The sequence below is a fragment of the Astyanax mexicanus genome, chromosome 25, assembly GCF_023375975.1.
Source record: "Astyanax mexicanus isolate ESR-SI-001 chromosome 25, AstMex3_surface, whole genome shotgun sequence".
NCBI classification, from domain to species: Eukaryota; Metazoa; Chordata; class Actinopteri; order Characiformes; family Acestrorhamphidae; genus Astyanax; species Astyanax mexicanus.
This window is the reverse complement of record NC_064432.1, coordinates 18,294,684-18,309,940: the sequence shown is the minus strand read 5'-3', so window position 1 is coordinate 18,309,940 and position 15,257 is coordinate 18,294,684. Positions and strand designations below refer to the sequence as shown.

The 15,257-nt window shown below is 37.5% G+C and overlaps 1 protein-coding gene across 5 annotated transcripts in view; it reads right to left on the bottom strand.

Annotated features, from left to right (window-relative positions):
- The window catches only part of LOC103026719 (sodium/potassium/calcium exchanger 2), a 52,620-nt gene extending 37,567 nt beyond the window's left edge, over positions 1-15,053 (bottom strand). For 4 of the 5 annotated variants that reach the window (XM_049472452.1, XM_049472453.1, XM_049472451.1 and 1 more), the window contains exons 1-2: positions 14,960-15,052; positions 10,458-11,435 (exon numbers count right to left, since the gene is read on the bottom strand). In XM_049472452.1, coding sequence (XP_049328409.1) covers positions 10,458-11,297 — 840 coding nt within the window. In that variant the 5' untranslated portion in view covers positions 11,298-11,435; positions 14,960-15,052. Of the gene's footprint in view, positions 1-10,457; positions 11,436-14,959 lie in introns of all 5 variants that reach the window. The other variant, XM_049472450.1, reaches the window with a different exon arrangement.
- Positions 15,054-15,257: the final 204 nt, after the last annotated feature.

The window sequence follows — 15,257 nt, the reverse complement described above, 5'->3', positions numbered from 1 at the left end:
GACAACCAGCTAACAGTGTGACTAGAACAGCACTGCTGAAATTAATACATGATTGGAGTGAACAGAACTGCTGAGGTAAATGTGTTATGCTCTGTGGGTTTGTCTGCTAGAATTTAAAAATGATAAAATCGTAAAAGAATTACTTTGTATTTTACTTTTCTAATTTACTTTTGAAAAGCAAGACAAACATTCGTTTTGTATTAGTATTTGTAATAGTTTAATTTATTATTTAATTATTTTAAAGGTGAAAAACTGTTTTCAGCCTGAACAAATGTTTTATTGTACAAATATTTTAATTTTGACCAATGTATGCCTTCTGACTTTAGAGCAAATGTTTAACAAGTTAAACTAGTTTAACTAGTATCTACAAACCTTTAGACATATAAGGTTGTTTTTCTCAGAAAGGAGAAAAGCCTTCTCCTGTACTACACTTTCCTTTAATTGTAAGTTCAGAATGCTGTGTAGTCCAGGATTAGACTAGTCCAGTCCTTGTCTACCAAATGGTCAGGTTATACATTCTGTCAGTATATGGTTACTGATACCAGGTTTAAAGGTCGATCTATCCATGCAGTGTTTTAGCCCTAGAGCTTAAAATATCCAGCGAGAAGCTGCAGCTCAAACTGCACATTTACATTCATCACTCAGATCTTTTTATGATGGAGATGAGCTCTGACATTGACACAATGATTTGGAATAACTGTAATTAAATCCAACAGACAGCAACTGCAGGCACAAACGCTCACGCACACACATGTACACACACACTGAAGTAAATGAATGCACTTCACACATATGCAAAGGTGCACTCTTACACAGCTGCACACATACAACACGCACACACACACATTTAAGTTACCACGGTGACAGGCTTTAATTAAAAGCCAATTAACCACTAAAGAATCACAAATATATAGACATTTAGAGATCGTAACAATACGTCGCTAAACAAAACAACTAACTGTGTCTTAGACAAATATATACTGGAATATCTCCTCATGGCCAACATATGCAACAACTTCTATGTTTTTCGAAATCTAAATTTATTTGATTTTAGTTATAGATAAGTAAGATTCATTTAAAATAATAAAAATATTAAAATATTGTGGTGCTCTTTTTCTGTGGTCTGCAGGTCTGAACGGTTCCAGGCACAGAAGGTAACCGTTCCAGGGGCTTTTCCGCACAGATTCAAAACAGAGTGCTTACAAAAGATGAGTATAAGTATGAGCATAAGTATTAGGATGGTTTAGGATGGTTATTTCCAGTACAGAAAAGGGCGAAAGATCATATGTGCTCTGTGGAAAACCCTGTAACGCTTAACGGCCTTCTGGCTCCAGAAACTCCACTTCCAATATAGCACCTTCCTTCCGCTTATGCTCCACACCAACCACACCAAGCCACAATTTAAGGGGATGAAAACTTTTGCAAGGCATTCTGCTCATCATAACTGTACTCATAAATAAAACAACACTTACACATTTGATTTGTCAAAGCCACATAATCTATATGTATTTGAATCTATTGCAGCTCTGTAGAACATAACCCTAATCCAATAAGACAGCAAAATCTATGTACATAAAATAAAAAACGTCTCAACCTAATCTACTCTATGTAGGCAAAATAATCTATGCATATAATATATCGATGTAATCTACACTAAAAAAAATAAAATGGGATCTAGGATGATGCAAGAAAATAATCCATGTCATATGATGGACTGCTGTCCACTGGTTCGGCCATACTGATGAATGATACAGGTCTGCCGTCTGGTTGTAGTATTATGTGCATGATTATACATTACCTAGTATTGTGATTTTCTGTTCTCAGAATGTGAATCTGCCCATGAAAGTCATAATAAATTCCCAATAAGCTGTAGAGGTACCACAAAAACACGCAGTGCACACAGAGCACTACTGAAACTGAGGAACACTCTTTTAAACTGTGATAAAACAAGCCTGATAGGACTATAAATCACTAGTCGTCTACAACAGTTGTTTGTGTTAGATCACAGTCACCAGCCGTAAGCATTTATTAAGGGATTATGGGGATTATAATGATCAAATACACTCACAAAAACACAACTGTGCATAATCTTACACTTCTCTTGGCTTCAGTATACTAACATAACATCTCAAAAAACTCTCTCTCTGTCTTTAATATAGGTAGGATATATATAATATCTACAGCTCTATGCAGGGACATCTGGCATAGTGCATTGTTACACACCACATCTGCATGTGTAGCTCCTTAAATATAGTCTATATCAAATTAAATTATTTATCATTAGCAACCTGACGCTTCCTTCTGGGTGCAACTGTACACAAGGAACACTGCTCAAAGATTACAGCACACTGCAGTAGAAAATAATTATTTATATAATTATTTTTACTATTTTCAATAAATTATTCTTTTTGCTCTGAAGAACATAGACTTACTGTTGTTTACAGAACAGCATGCCCGACAGCATTAGTACTCCAGCAATATGAAGTGCATGGGTGATTGGGGGGGTCTTGAAATCCTTGGATTTAGGCATAGATTACTAGATTACTTCAGATTATGAGAGTCATGTTTCTTTGTTGCTTGCAGAACGGCATGCTATAGCATACACGGTTCAGACAAATGTGTATATGTGTGTTTTGATGAGAGGGCAGAACTGCCAGAAGCTAAATTAGATCGCTCATGCTTGATGATGAACAACAGAAATGCTTCACAGCTAAATTTAATCAAATAAGGTAGCTGGCAGAGAATAACAGGCAGTCAATGGACTGCTCTATGGACTGAGTCAGTTGCACGCTGGATCACTCTGTGGATGAAGGCAGTAATCCTGCACACTCACCGAGTCACATCAGGGTTCCTGAGCTTAGAATAAACAAGAGGCTGCACGCCTACAATCAGAAGATTTAACCAGCGACATCAAAAAGTTTGGGTATCAGCATTTGCTTGACTCTCTCCCTCTAACTATATCTCTCTCTTTCCTTCCTTCCCTCTCTCCCAGTGTCAAGGTCATTACAGCTGCTCAGCCTTCTGCTTCTTGTCTTATAGGGATATTCACATGAATGATGAAATTATAAGGAAAACCTTCAGTAAAATGTAGGTTTAATGCTAGTGGTGTAAGATATGGACAAAAATATAATGTGAGATAATGCTGTTAGACAATATCAATGTGGAATACAATCAATTTTAGGTTCTTAGGGTTTTTAGCACTTGGCTATATTTTCCAGGCTAAGAAATAGGGTGCATTTACTGTGGTCATCAGTCTACAGCCTTACTCTGCCTCGCTCTGCCTCCAGCCTAGTTACATCACATGTAGGATTTGCCTAAAATCTGAGTTTTAAGTTGTTAATGCAATGTTATTGCAGCTCTTTTAAGGTATTAATCGTGCACATTTGTTTACAATAACGATAATAACACAATTTATCTTACAGTCGTACGTAAAACAACAACTAGGGCTCCACAACATTGAAAAAATAATGATGAATTAGTTCTCTTTTCTGTGATAGATATTGCCATGTTAAAAAACTCTAAGGAATTTTACATAGAGTCAGTGATCCAGCATGCCACATTATATAGGTATAACCTGCCTTACGACATGGAAAAATATAGTGTAAATGTAAGGAGCAAAGAAAAATATATTAAAATAAAAAGTCATGATTTTGCACATCCTATGATATGACTATTGCAGATGGCCCAATTGCAATGATGATGCTGAAACAATATCTTGTGAAGCCTTAATATCAGCAGTGATTATTTTATACTTTATGATACAAACCTGGTGGTCAAAGCGCCCATCCCCCCACCAGCCTCTTCAAAGGGTATCTCATTCTACCATAGAAACACTGTCAGTGAGAAAACTTCAAACTACTTCTCAGTGAATATTGACTATTTTTGTACTGTTTATAGGTCAGAAACACTGTTTCATAACAGCACTATTTTTGGATGCTTTCACACCTTCCTTGTTTATTCCAGAGCATCTCAGATTTTCAGTTTGGTCCAAACTTGAAAAGAAGTTTTGAAAGGTGCAAGGAAGCAAGGGTTGAAACAAAGAACCAAAAACAATTCATTTGCTCTGGTCTGAGTCAGTAAATTAGTTTTTTGTTTAATATGGAGCAGTAATATTGTGGTTTTAAAAATCCACATCAAGATAATAGCAGTATTCTGTATTAAAACTATTAAAATATTAAAAGAGCTATAAATTCTTATGGTATACATTTTAAGCACACGTAATGAAAGCCCTAACAGAGCTCTAAAAAGGCTTTGGCTTACAAATTCACTTTACACCCAACTATTTTATTTATCAACCACTGAACACATTCAACACAGCTGAGAAAAAGAACGGCCTGACTTTCTCTATGCTCTTCCCCTTTGCATGGCCTTTGATTCAATTTCTTTATGTACTTAGACTAAATCCTGATTTAGTTAAAGCTTTACAGTACAGCTTTCACAGATCATATCTCCAAAACTCATTTCCATCTCATGTCACGAAGCAACCTAAATCCATTGGGATAATCAGAGCGGCAGCGTTAAATCTCGCCAAGGAAGATCCTTCTCATGATCCGGCAGAATCGCTATACGGTGCTGGGATACATACACACTAACACCGGCAGTATTTTAGCTAAATAACATTGTGCCTGCATCTTAAGCTTAAGCTTAAGCCCCATGATCTTAAATTAAATTTATTTTTGTTTTCAAAGGGAAATAAATAATAATCGTAATTTGTCAAATGTGGCATTTTCCCTATGACTGCAAAACCTATTTTTTGAAGCACATATTACAAAGCTACAAAGCTCCATAGGAGCCTTCTACAGGCATATACATGATTCCAAACCAGAGGCTATTAGACTAGTAACAGTCCCATTTTATGCTGGAGCAGTGAACCGACATACTATGATGTCAGATGAACTTCATTGACAATCGCTTATAATTCCTAACTGGGCAGATTGATACCCCTGTTTAATTTACATGGGTTAAACTGAGATGATTCAATGTGTAATTTTGTCATTATCATTATGGTTCAATTATTTTAACAGACCCACAAAAAGTATTTTTTTTGCAAACTAAGAACATTTATGCCACTTTATGCCAAGTTAACATGGTACTGTATTTAGCATTGTAGTAAAATAAACTGTGTAAATGAATAGTGAATGCTTCTTCTGTATTAATGAAAGAAAAAATAAAGAAAATTGCTTTCTTGCACATGTGCACACTGGGATAACAATGCTGAAACCATATACTGTGCAACTGGGAACTGAAAATTACTGGAGAGAATATAAATTCAGCGTTGTTCTACAAGACCCTGAGTATCTATAAGGATTTTTTTTTTTGTCCAAAAGTAGGACACAATTTTTTCTGCTTAAGCCAGGGTGGCTGCTCTGGCATTTGACATTGTTTAAATAATCCTACATGAGCAGAGAGGGATGCACAGGAATAGCTCTGCCGACCACAATCCCACTGTTTCAGGGCATTATGTTTAAATACATACTTAAATACACACTTTCTTCCTCAAGATGGACTCTACTTCCATTATTCTTATAAGAGCGCATTATGAACACCACCACACATTCCTTCACACTAATCCTTCCCTTAATCCTGCTCATAAATCTTTAAAAAAATGTAAACCAGTAACACTAACTGTGTTAACAATAATTCAGTTCATAACTCTAAGCACATCTCCATCAAATGACCAATCATAAGGGTTAAAGGCAAAATAAGACGTCTGTCACTTGGCATAACTTCAACTTTATGTGTTACATACTCAGCACACTCATGAATACTGGCGCCTCTGAGCGCTCCCGTTGTCCACTCAGCAAGTGATGTCATATTCGTCCCGTGTACAGGACAGTTCAGTGGTCAGGCAGTTGCGTGAGAGATTAACCACTGTTCAGCACAATGCCTGTGCTTCGTCACTTTCCACACAATTACATAATATTGTTCGTAAGAGCTGGGCAAACATCATCTCTGAAAGTAGTCTAGTTCACCCCAACCCTAACAAAAGCTTTATTTTTTTTCCCTAATTTTTTTACTTTTTTCTGGAGATCATTTACATCCGACTATCAGACTGTTGTTACTTACATGTGTATGCCTTTTTCATTTTTCGTGAGTGTTAGTTAGAATTTGCACAATAAATGACAGAAACTATTTTTTCATTGCTTGCTTGGTTGTTGAAGTTACATTTAATTTCTCTATCAATCCACATAGTTAGATCTTTATCTATTACTATAGATAAAGACAACTTTTTATCTTTTTACTAGAATATAACTCATCAGTTTCATGGCGGTGCAAAAATATTGTCACTGTCACTCTAGTTGCAAGTTTAGCAATGTGCTATATTTCACTGAAAAGCATAACAAGCAAACCCGGACAAACCAGAAGTAAAGACACCCCTTTCAGCATTGTCACTGCTATGTGTGTATGCGCAAAGTCACATCGCAGGGCGTACAATATCATATACAGTGTCATCATATTCTTTTTTTTTTGCTGCTCAATGCAAAAGTTGTACATTTTTTCTTGCTTTTTAAAAAATATTCTTATGTTCCATTATTTATTTAACCAATATTAGGGATGCATTGAATATTAAACAACCAAATTAGGTGAAATGCCTAAATATTTAATACCAAATACTGCCATTTTCTTTTAGAAGCAAGAAAAAATACATTTATGCTATTTAATTTATGCAGTGGTAAAAGAAAAGTTACAAAAATGCTTTAAATGCTGGTAGCAGTGAATAAAAAAGTGGATACTGCTACACCATATTCTGGCACTAACCAAAGCAAAGGATGGACTAGCTATATCTGTGAATCTTCTAAAGTGGACTTTTGTACCATTTCTATCTAAAAAGTAACAGCTTTAAAATCACGGTGATGCTCCACTGACGTTTAAAAGAGAAAAGCGGCTTTATCATTGCTTCTACATGCTTGGAACACTACTAAGTGCAGCACTATGTAAGACTGCAAAGTGTTGTGTAACCAGATTCCGATTTGTGTAAAATACTGTAATATAACTCTACTGGAATGGTTCACATGCTTTTTTTTATTTGTGTATATCTTAGCTTTAAAACACCTGTGGAAAGCACAAAGTGTAGTGAAAGTTAACTCCCTACCTATTGGGGAAGGGAGTGAATAAAAAATGCCAGATTTCACATAATGCTCCTTTAAAACGCTTAAACTAAATAAAAAAAGAGCTCAATACAATATCAATATCTCTTCTTCTTAAAGTTTGGTGAGTGTATATTGTAGAGTCATGCTGAAGTGTTTTTATTGATATACTTGAATTCTCTGCCATTAAGCTGCATTACATTAAGGTCACGTGACTGAGATAGACAGCAAAACAGATCATGTGACTGAGACTGATTAGGTATAAGCCTTACAAGTATTTACTTCCCTGTGCCAGGCTGTTTAACAGTCTGAAAGCATTGCTGTTGATATAAATCATCTGTATTTACATAAAAAAAAAATCTTGTTGTTGCCGCCAGGCCTCCTACATATTCTGTGAATCACTGCAAACAGCTCCAAGATATGCAGTGAAGCACGCTCAGCTGAGCTGCAGACTCATGTAGAATGTTTAAAATTTAATAAAATATAATGAAATGAATGACTGGTTGATATCTGTAATGGTTGCTTTCTTGGTTTCCTTAATAAAAGTTTACCCTAGTCCTTGTCCTGGACTCGACAGTATTCTAATAGGATTTATTCCTTGGCTTCATCACTATCTAGGAACCATAGCCTTCGGGTCCTATTAGCATTGCATTTAATGTAAGCTGGTGGGTAAAGTCGTACCTTAACATGCTAAACAAGGATGAGTTCCCTCTGTTCATTTAATCATATAATTAGGATATAATTATGCAAAATCTGATTCAGGATCAAAGGTCTAATTCTTATAAGCCAGACTGAAAGGTCTCTAATTGCTGAATGAGACCAAAATCATTCCATGCTTCAGAGCCAGGTTAAAAACAAAGGGACTGTAGGTAGGATTCCTATAGCTGCAACTGAAAATGGAATTACTATCATAAATGCTTATTTACACCATATAAAAACAGACGCAGAAATGCAGTGTGGTGTTTCATCTGTGCATTACAGCATACTACACAAAAATGACTGATAAGTATATATGTGCGTGTGTATGATTGCGAGTAGTGCTGTCTAACCCACTAAACAAACCGCTACCTGTTGCCAGGCAACATGGAGGGGTCGACTCTTTGGTGTGCAACTTGTGTTGTTGGAAATGTAGCACATAAAAAATACCGGGTGAAATCCCACACCAGAGCAATATCACCCTTGCAGTACCATTCTAACATTCAGGTCTTTTTATTTTGCTGTGTCACCGTAATCTGTCAGTACATCACTTTGTCACCCTCTCACTCAATCACTGCCAGATGGCTGTTCCTGAAATAGACGTATATTAGTGCTGGCTGGCATTGGCAGAATTCAATTTAACTCTATTATATATATATATATATATATATATATATATATATATATATATATATATATATATATATATATATATATATATGACACTGTGACATATATCACATAATATTAAAACCTGCATGTGCAATTGCAACTGTACCTCTCTGTGTTCAGTTACATGTATATATATATACATATATATATATATATATATATATATATATATATATATATATATATATATATATATATATATATATTTATATACAGTGAGTCCAAGAAGTATTTGATCCCTTGCTGATTTTCTTCGTTGGCCCACTAATAAAGACATGATCATTCTATACTTTTAATGGTAGATGTATTCTTACATGGAGAGACAGAATATTAAAAAGAAAATCCAGAAAATAAATCTAAGGAATATATATTAATTGATTTGTATTTCATGGAGTGAAATAAGTATTTGATCCCTTAGTATTCATTAGCAGTTCTGGCTTTTACAGACCAGTTAGACACTCCCAATCAACTTGTTACCTGACCTGAAGCCACCTGTTCTCACTAATCACTTGTGTGAAAAACACCTGTCCACAGAATCAGACAGATCACACAGATTTCAAGTCTCCAACATGGGTAAAACCAAAGAGCTGTCACAGGACCTCAGAGTCAGAATTGTTGACCTTCACAAAGCTGGAATGGGCTACAAAAAGATTAGTAAGGTGTTGGATGTGAAAGTAACAACTATTGGTGCAATTATCAGAAAGTTTAAAGAGTATAACATGACAATCAACAGACCTCGGCCCGGTGCTCCAAAGAAGATTTCGCCTCGTGGGGTGGCAATGATGCTGAGAACGGTCAGAAATCGTCCTGCAACCACTCGGCAGGAGTTAGCAAATGACCTGAAGGCAGCTGGGACCACAGTTTGCAAGGAAACAATTGGCAACACTTTGCGCAACAATGAATTCACATCCTGCAGTGCCCGAAAGGTACCCCTGCTGAAGAGAGCACATGTGGAGGCGCGCCTCAAGTATGCCAATGATCATTTGAAAGATGAACCAAGTTATTGGGAGAAGGTTTTGTGGTCAGACGAGACCAAAATTGAACTTTTTGGCCTCAACTCCACCCGCCATGTGTGGAGGAAGAAAAATGCTGCCTATGACCCCAAGAACACTGTGCCCACCGTCAAGCATGGAGGTGGAAGCATAATGTTTTGGGGGTGTTTCTCTGCCAAGGGTACAGGGCTACTTCACCGCATCACTGGGAAGATGGATGGAGCCATGTACCGCACAATCCTGAGGGACAACCTCCTCCCCTCTGCCAGGGATCTGAAAATGGGCCGTGGTTGGGTCTTCCAACATGATAACGACCCTAAACATACAGCAAAGGCAACAAAGGATTGGCTCAAGAAAAATCACATTAACTTCATGGAGTGGCCCAGCCAGTCGCCAGACCTCAATCCGATCGAAAATCTATGGAGGGAGCTGAAGGTCAGAGTTGCCAAGCGACAGCCCACCAACCTTCATGATTTAGAGAGGATCTGCAAAGAAGAGTGGGCCAAAATTCCCCCTGGTGTGTGTGCTAAACTTGTGGTTAACTACAACAAACGTCTCACCGCTGTGCTTGCAAACAAAGGCTTTGCCACTAAGTATTGAGTGTGTTTGGCAAGAGGGATCAAATACTTATTTTCCTCATTGAAATACAAATTAATTAAAATATATTCTTTAAAATTATATTCTGGATTTTTGTCTTGATATTCTGTCTCTCCATGTTAGAATATATCTACCATTAAAAGTGCAGAAGGATAGTGTCTTTATTAGTGGGCAAACGAAGAAAATCAGCAAGGGATCAAATACTTCTTGGACTCACTGTATATATATATATGTGTGTGTGTGTGTGTGTATGTATATATATTGATCAGCATATGATGAAGCACATGGAGCACGGTAATGGTGGGAAGAAGGGAGGGAATGGAGGAGACAAGAGAAGAGGTCTTGATGTAATGTAAAAAAGTATGCACAAAGGATGTGAATGTGAATTTCATGCGGTTGGTCTTAGACTCACCTTAGGCGGGGCTTCCACCACCTCTACAACCTGATTGCGGTTTATCAGACCCTTGATGAACATCTCCACTTGACCATTGTACTTCATGAAGATCACGTAGCAAGCATAAGCCGTCAGCAATGCGATGCTCTCCCAGTAGCTAATGTAGTTGTCCAGGAAAAAGACGATGAGCATGATCAGGCCTAGGATGTAGAAGGACACGTCCCGGAAGAGGGGCCACCACGTCAGGTTCAGGATCTCCTTTGAGAAGACAGCGCACATCCCAATCACGAAGAGGATGTTGAAGACGGCTGACCCCACGATGGTGCCAATGCCCACGTTGCTGTGTGAGATGAACACACCAATGACAGAGGTGAAGAGTTCGGGGGCTGAACCTCCGGCGGCCATGAAGGTGGCACCGGCTACATCATCGGAGATGGCCAGTTTTTCGGTGATGACAGTCAGAGCAGGGACGAAGAACTCGTCACAGACGATGGCCAGGGCGATGAACATGTAGAGCATGCCAATCATGTGCAGCACCACCGCACCCCTGCGCCTCTGCTCCAGCGAAAACAGGTCCTCTGGATAATCTCCCTGGCTCTCATTGGCCTCAGCCGATGCCGACCTTGGCATGGCCTGGGGCATGTCTTCCGAGAGGTTACCATTGCCATCCACCTGAGTGGAAAGCAGTGTCCTGTGAGGGGCGGGTCCCTGCAACTCCTCCCACTGGGAGGTCGAGCCCCATGAGAAGAAGGCACGGAGGGAGAAGGGAACGGAGCTTATTGCTAGGAGGCCGAGGAGGAGCGTGAGCACTCGGGCGGGTCGCAGCTTCCTCCGGACGCATGGCAATCGCTGACCCATGGCGGTACACTCAGCAAGTAGACTGTGTCAGGGCGTGCCCGGCAAACATATCACATACCATACATGCTGCTGTCGCTGTGCAGGAAATCAAGCGAATCCAGATGTCCTTCAGCACTCCAGTGGCTTCCTCATAGTAGCCTGGATAATGACACCAAACAAAACAAAAACAAGGGGAAATACGGGGTTATTGCAATGCATTGCTCAAATTTAACAATGATTACAATTAATCAACTTGCAATGCATACCTACTGCATGTAGGATATAAACTTTGAGGTAACCTATTAATCTATCTGATCTGTGTTGTGTGTTTACACGACTGAGTGTGTGTGTGTGTATGTGAGAGAGAGAGATAGAAAGAGATAGAGAGAGAGAGAGAGAGAGAGAGAGAGAAAGCCCGCCTGCCTGCGCAGGCCCACGGGAAAGTCTCTCAGTGCTGACTGGCTCCTGTGCTCAGCTGTGTCTGCACGCTCAAGGTCACTATGGAACGATGCAATGTCAAAACCGCCCCCGACCGAAGAGATTAAATGCATCCGACGCCGTTCATCCCAGATCCAGCCATCCACATTATTTATGACCTCAAGCTCACACACGGTTCCTACGTGTCACCCATAACCGACTGCGACTCCAGTATTCAAAGCACCTTTTCCAGAGGCAAGCAAGCAGACAGGTGCTGGGTAGGTTTCCAGGGGTGCAGAAGCACGTCAGCCCTTCTGTGTTACTGTAGAAACTGTTCACTACGAGCTATTATTAGGCTTTACATTAGGCATCACTAGGCTCTGCAGCAAGGGGACGAAAATTGCGTTTTCAGACCCAGACAGACCCAGACACACAGCCAGACTCTCAAAAATCAGCACCCACATCACATCTTGCTCACGGTGCACAAAAATACAAACACATGCCTCTGTCAATTTTTACTCCAGAACTTTATGATTTCTGAAGCTAAATATAATAACAAACATTCACACTATATTTGACTCTGTGTCAGTCATTTCATAATAGTAATATGCTTTGAAAAAATATTTTTTCTGAAAAAAAAAAAAACTCTACACTAAAGAATCAGCACTAACCTATGGAAGCCCATTTCCGCCACCTGAAGAAAAAAAAACGTCCTCAACTAAGTCATAATTATGAGATAGAAAAGTCATAATTATGGGATAGTAAGTCATAATTATGAGATAAAAAAGTCATAATTATGAGATAGTAAGTCATAATTATGAGATAGAAAGTCATATTTTTTTTATCTCATAAATATGACTTACTATCTCATAATTATGACTTTTTTATCTCATAATTATGACTTACTATCTCATAATTATGACTTACTATCCCATAATTATGACTTTTCTATCTCATAATTATGACTTAGTTGAGGACGTTTTTTTTTTCTTCAGGTGGCGGAAATGAGCTTCCATACTAACCTGAGCTTTAATATACTCAGTGTATTAACTTAATTTGTTAATAAGGTAATTTGTTTGTTTATGTTATCAGTGGGAAATTCATACACAAGCCAGCATGTGACAATAAAACCTGTGTCCTAAACACAAAGATAATGATTTCTCAATTAAAAAATAACAAAAAAATTAACCAGCATTAACCTGAGCTTCAACACTTAGGATTATGTTTTTGGACATTAGCCTAGCCTAATGTTATTGAGACTATACTTTCCTGTCAGTGGAAAATCTCTATTCAAAATTCAAGTAATTAATCCCTGCCTGCAAAACTGATCCTTAGTAATGCAAAGGTATATTTAATGTGAAATAGTTAGTAAAAACATTGTGTTAAAACCATCATCTCAGAATCATGAAGCCAAACCCAATGAGAATTCAAAGAGAAGAATTTCTCTTCTGGAAAATAAACATGAAAATGAAATGTTGTGACATTAAAATCATGTCCTGAACACACAAAAAATACGCTTTAAGCTAACTTTCTGTTTCAGTTTTAAACTGCACTTGACTGCATTTAAACCGACCTGCTGTTTCCATTTCCAATGCACTGAAACAAACATCAGAATTTATTTATTCATGCACATTTTACGTTGATTCAACACTGGTTCAATAATCTGGTTTTATACTTATATGCATTAAAAAGGAAGTTGCAGAGTTAGACTGTTTAAGAGAAAGATGCCCCACCCATCACACAATGTTGTCTACTTTTTTGTTTTTAATATTATTGATAAAACATTATAAAGAGGATTCGCTGTTAATGTTTTCTCTACATCGTTGTCACAACCTTATTATTACAGTAACATTGACTGTGTTTAGGTCATAAGAATAAGTAAAAAAAATCCATTCAGTCATGCTCTATTATTCATTTCCTAATAAGAAAAGACGGCAAATACTTTAGAGAATACGGAATTCAACATTGTTAAATGTACTTACACCGTTGTCAAAAATGTAAATGTGTACACACCATGCCTGATTGCGGTCACTCAGCCCATTTTACAAAATCACAGCCAAGCTATTTTGAACAAGAAAAAACGTTTTTCATATGCTTTTTGTCCATTTTTAAGGATAATCAACATCAGAAACGAGTAGAAACCCTGTCAAAAATGTAAAATGAATGTAGTTTAAAATGAAATGAAATGAAAGGTAATTTATTTCCATCATCAACATTGAAAGATGTACCGCAATCAAAGAAATTAATATTCACTCCATGTTGTTTGCCATCAGTGCTATCTATCAAACTCACAATTTGTGTTGACATCAAGATGTTATATTACTGATTCAGCAACTGTTTAGCAGATGCCAGCATTAAACATTAGAAAGAGTCACAATGTTGTCTAACGTTACTTTTTTTGTTTTTAATTCTATTGCTAACAAGTACAAACGTTTTTCGCGTCGTCTTTGCATATTTTCAAGGACAATTAACAATAAACGGTCAGGAACGAGTAGAAACCATGTCAAAATTGTATTGAAAAGCCATTCAAAGCCTTTAAATAAACATTGATTTAATGTCAGTATTCCAATAATAACTGAAGCCTTTTAGGCAATGTCTGTTAAAGAAATGGTTGTTTAAAGGTTGTTTTAAGGTCGTTTTTTCCATCGTCAACATTGAAAGATATACCGCAATATAAGAAATCAACGTTCATTCAGTGTTGTTTGCTCTCAGTGATATCTGTCAGACCAAACGTCAAAACCACCATTTGTGTTGACATCAAGATGCAACGTTAGACTGTTAAGCAGACGTTGTCGAGTTTATACATTAGAAAGAGTCCGAGCCAACAGACAATGTTGTCACAACGTTGTCTACTTTTTTGTTGTTAATACTATTGCTAAAACATTATGAAGCGGTTGTGCTGTTATTGTTTTCTCTAAACGTTGTCACAACTTGACAACTTTACAAAATTCCAGTCAGGCATGCTCTATTATTCATGTTCTAAGAAGAGAAGACATCTAGTAAATATTTTAGAGAATGGTTAATTCAACGTTGTCCAAACGTTAATGTGTTAAACCCAAGTGTCTGAATGATCTGTACGTTTCTAACGGTCACTCAGCCCGTTTAAAAAAATCACAGCCGAGCTATTTTGAACGAGCAAAAAACGTTTTTTGGACGTTTTTGCCCATTTTTTAAAGGATGATTCACATTAAACGTTTAAATGCGAGTAAAATAAGTATCAAAACGTATTAAAAGCACTAAAAACACAAATAAAGGCAGATAAATACCCGGTTTATTTGCTGTACAGGAGCTCGTCAGTCAGTGCTGGTTTGAAATGAGCGGTTAAACCGGTCACTGAAGGACAGACTGTTCTTATAGAGGAAAATAATAAAAATTAAAAATAGGGATAAACAGCTTAAATTGATAAATTATCAGATAAATGTGAGGAAAAATGAGTTAAAATGTGCCACAATATTATAAATACTAAATAAATAAAACAAAACTCCCAATCCGTGGAGTCTGCGCTAGATCCAGGTCCGGACAGTAAATATCCACGCCGGGATTTCTCTTCAACTGCCGGCAAGC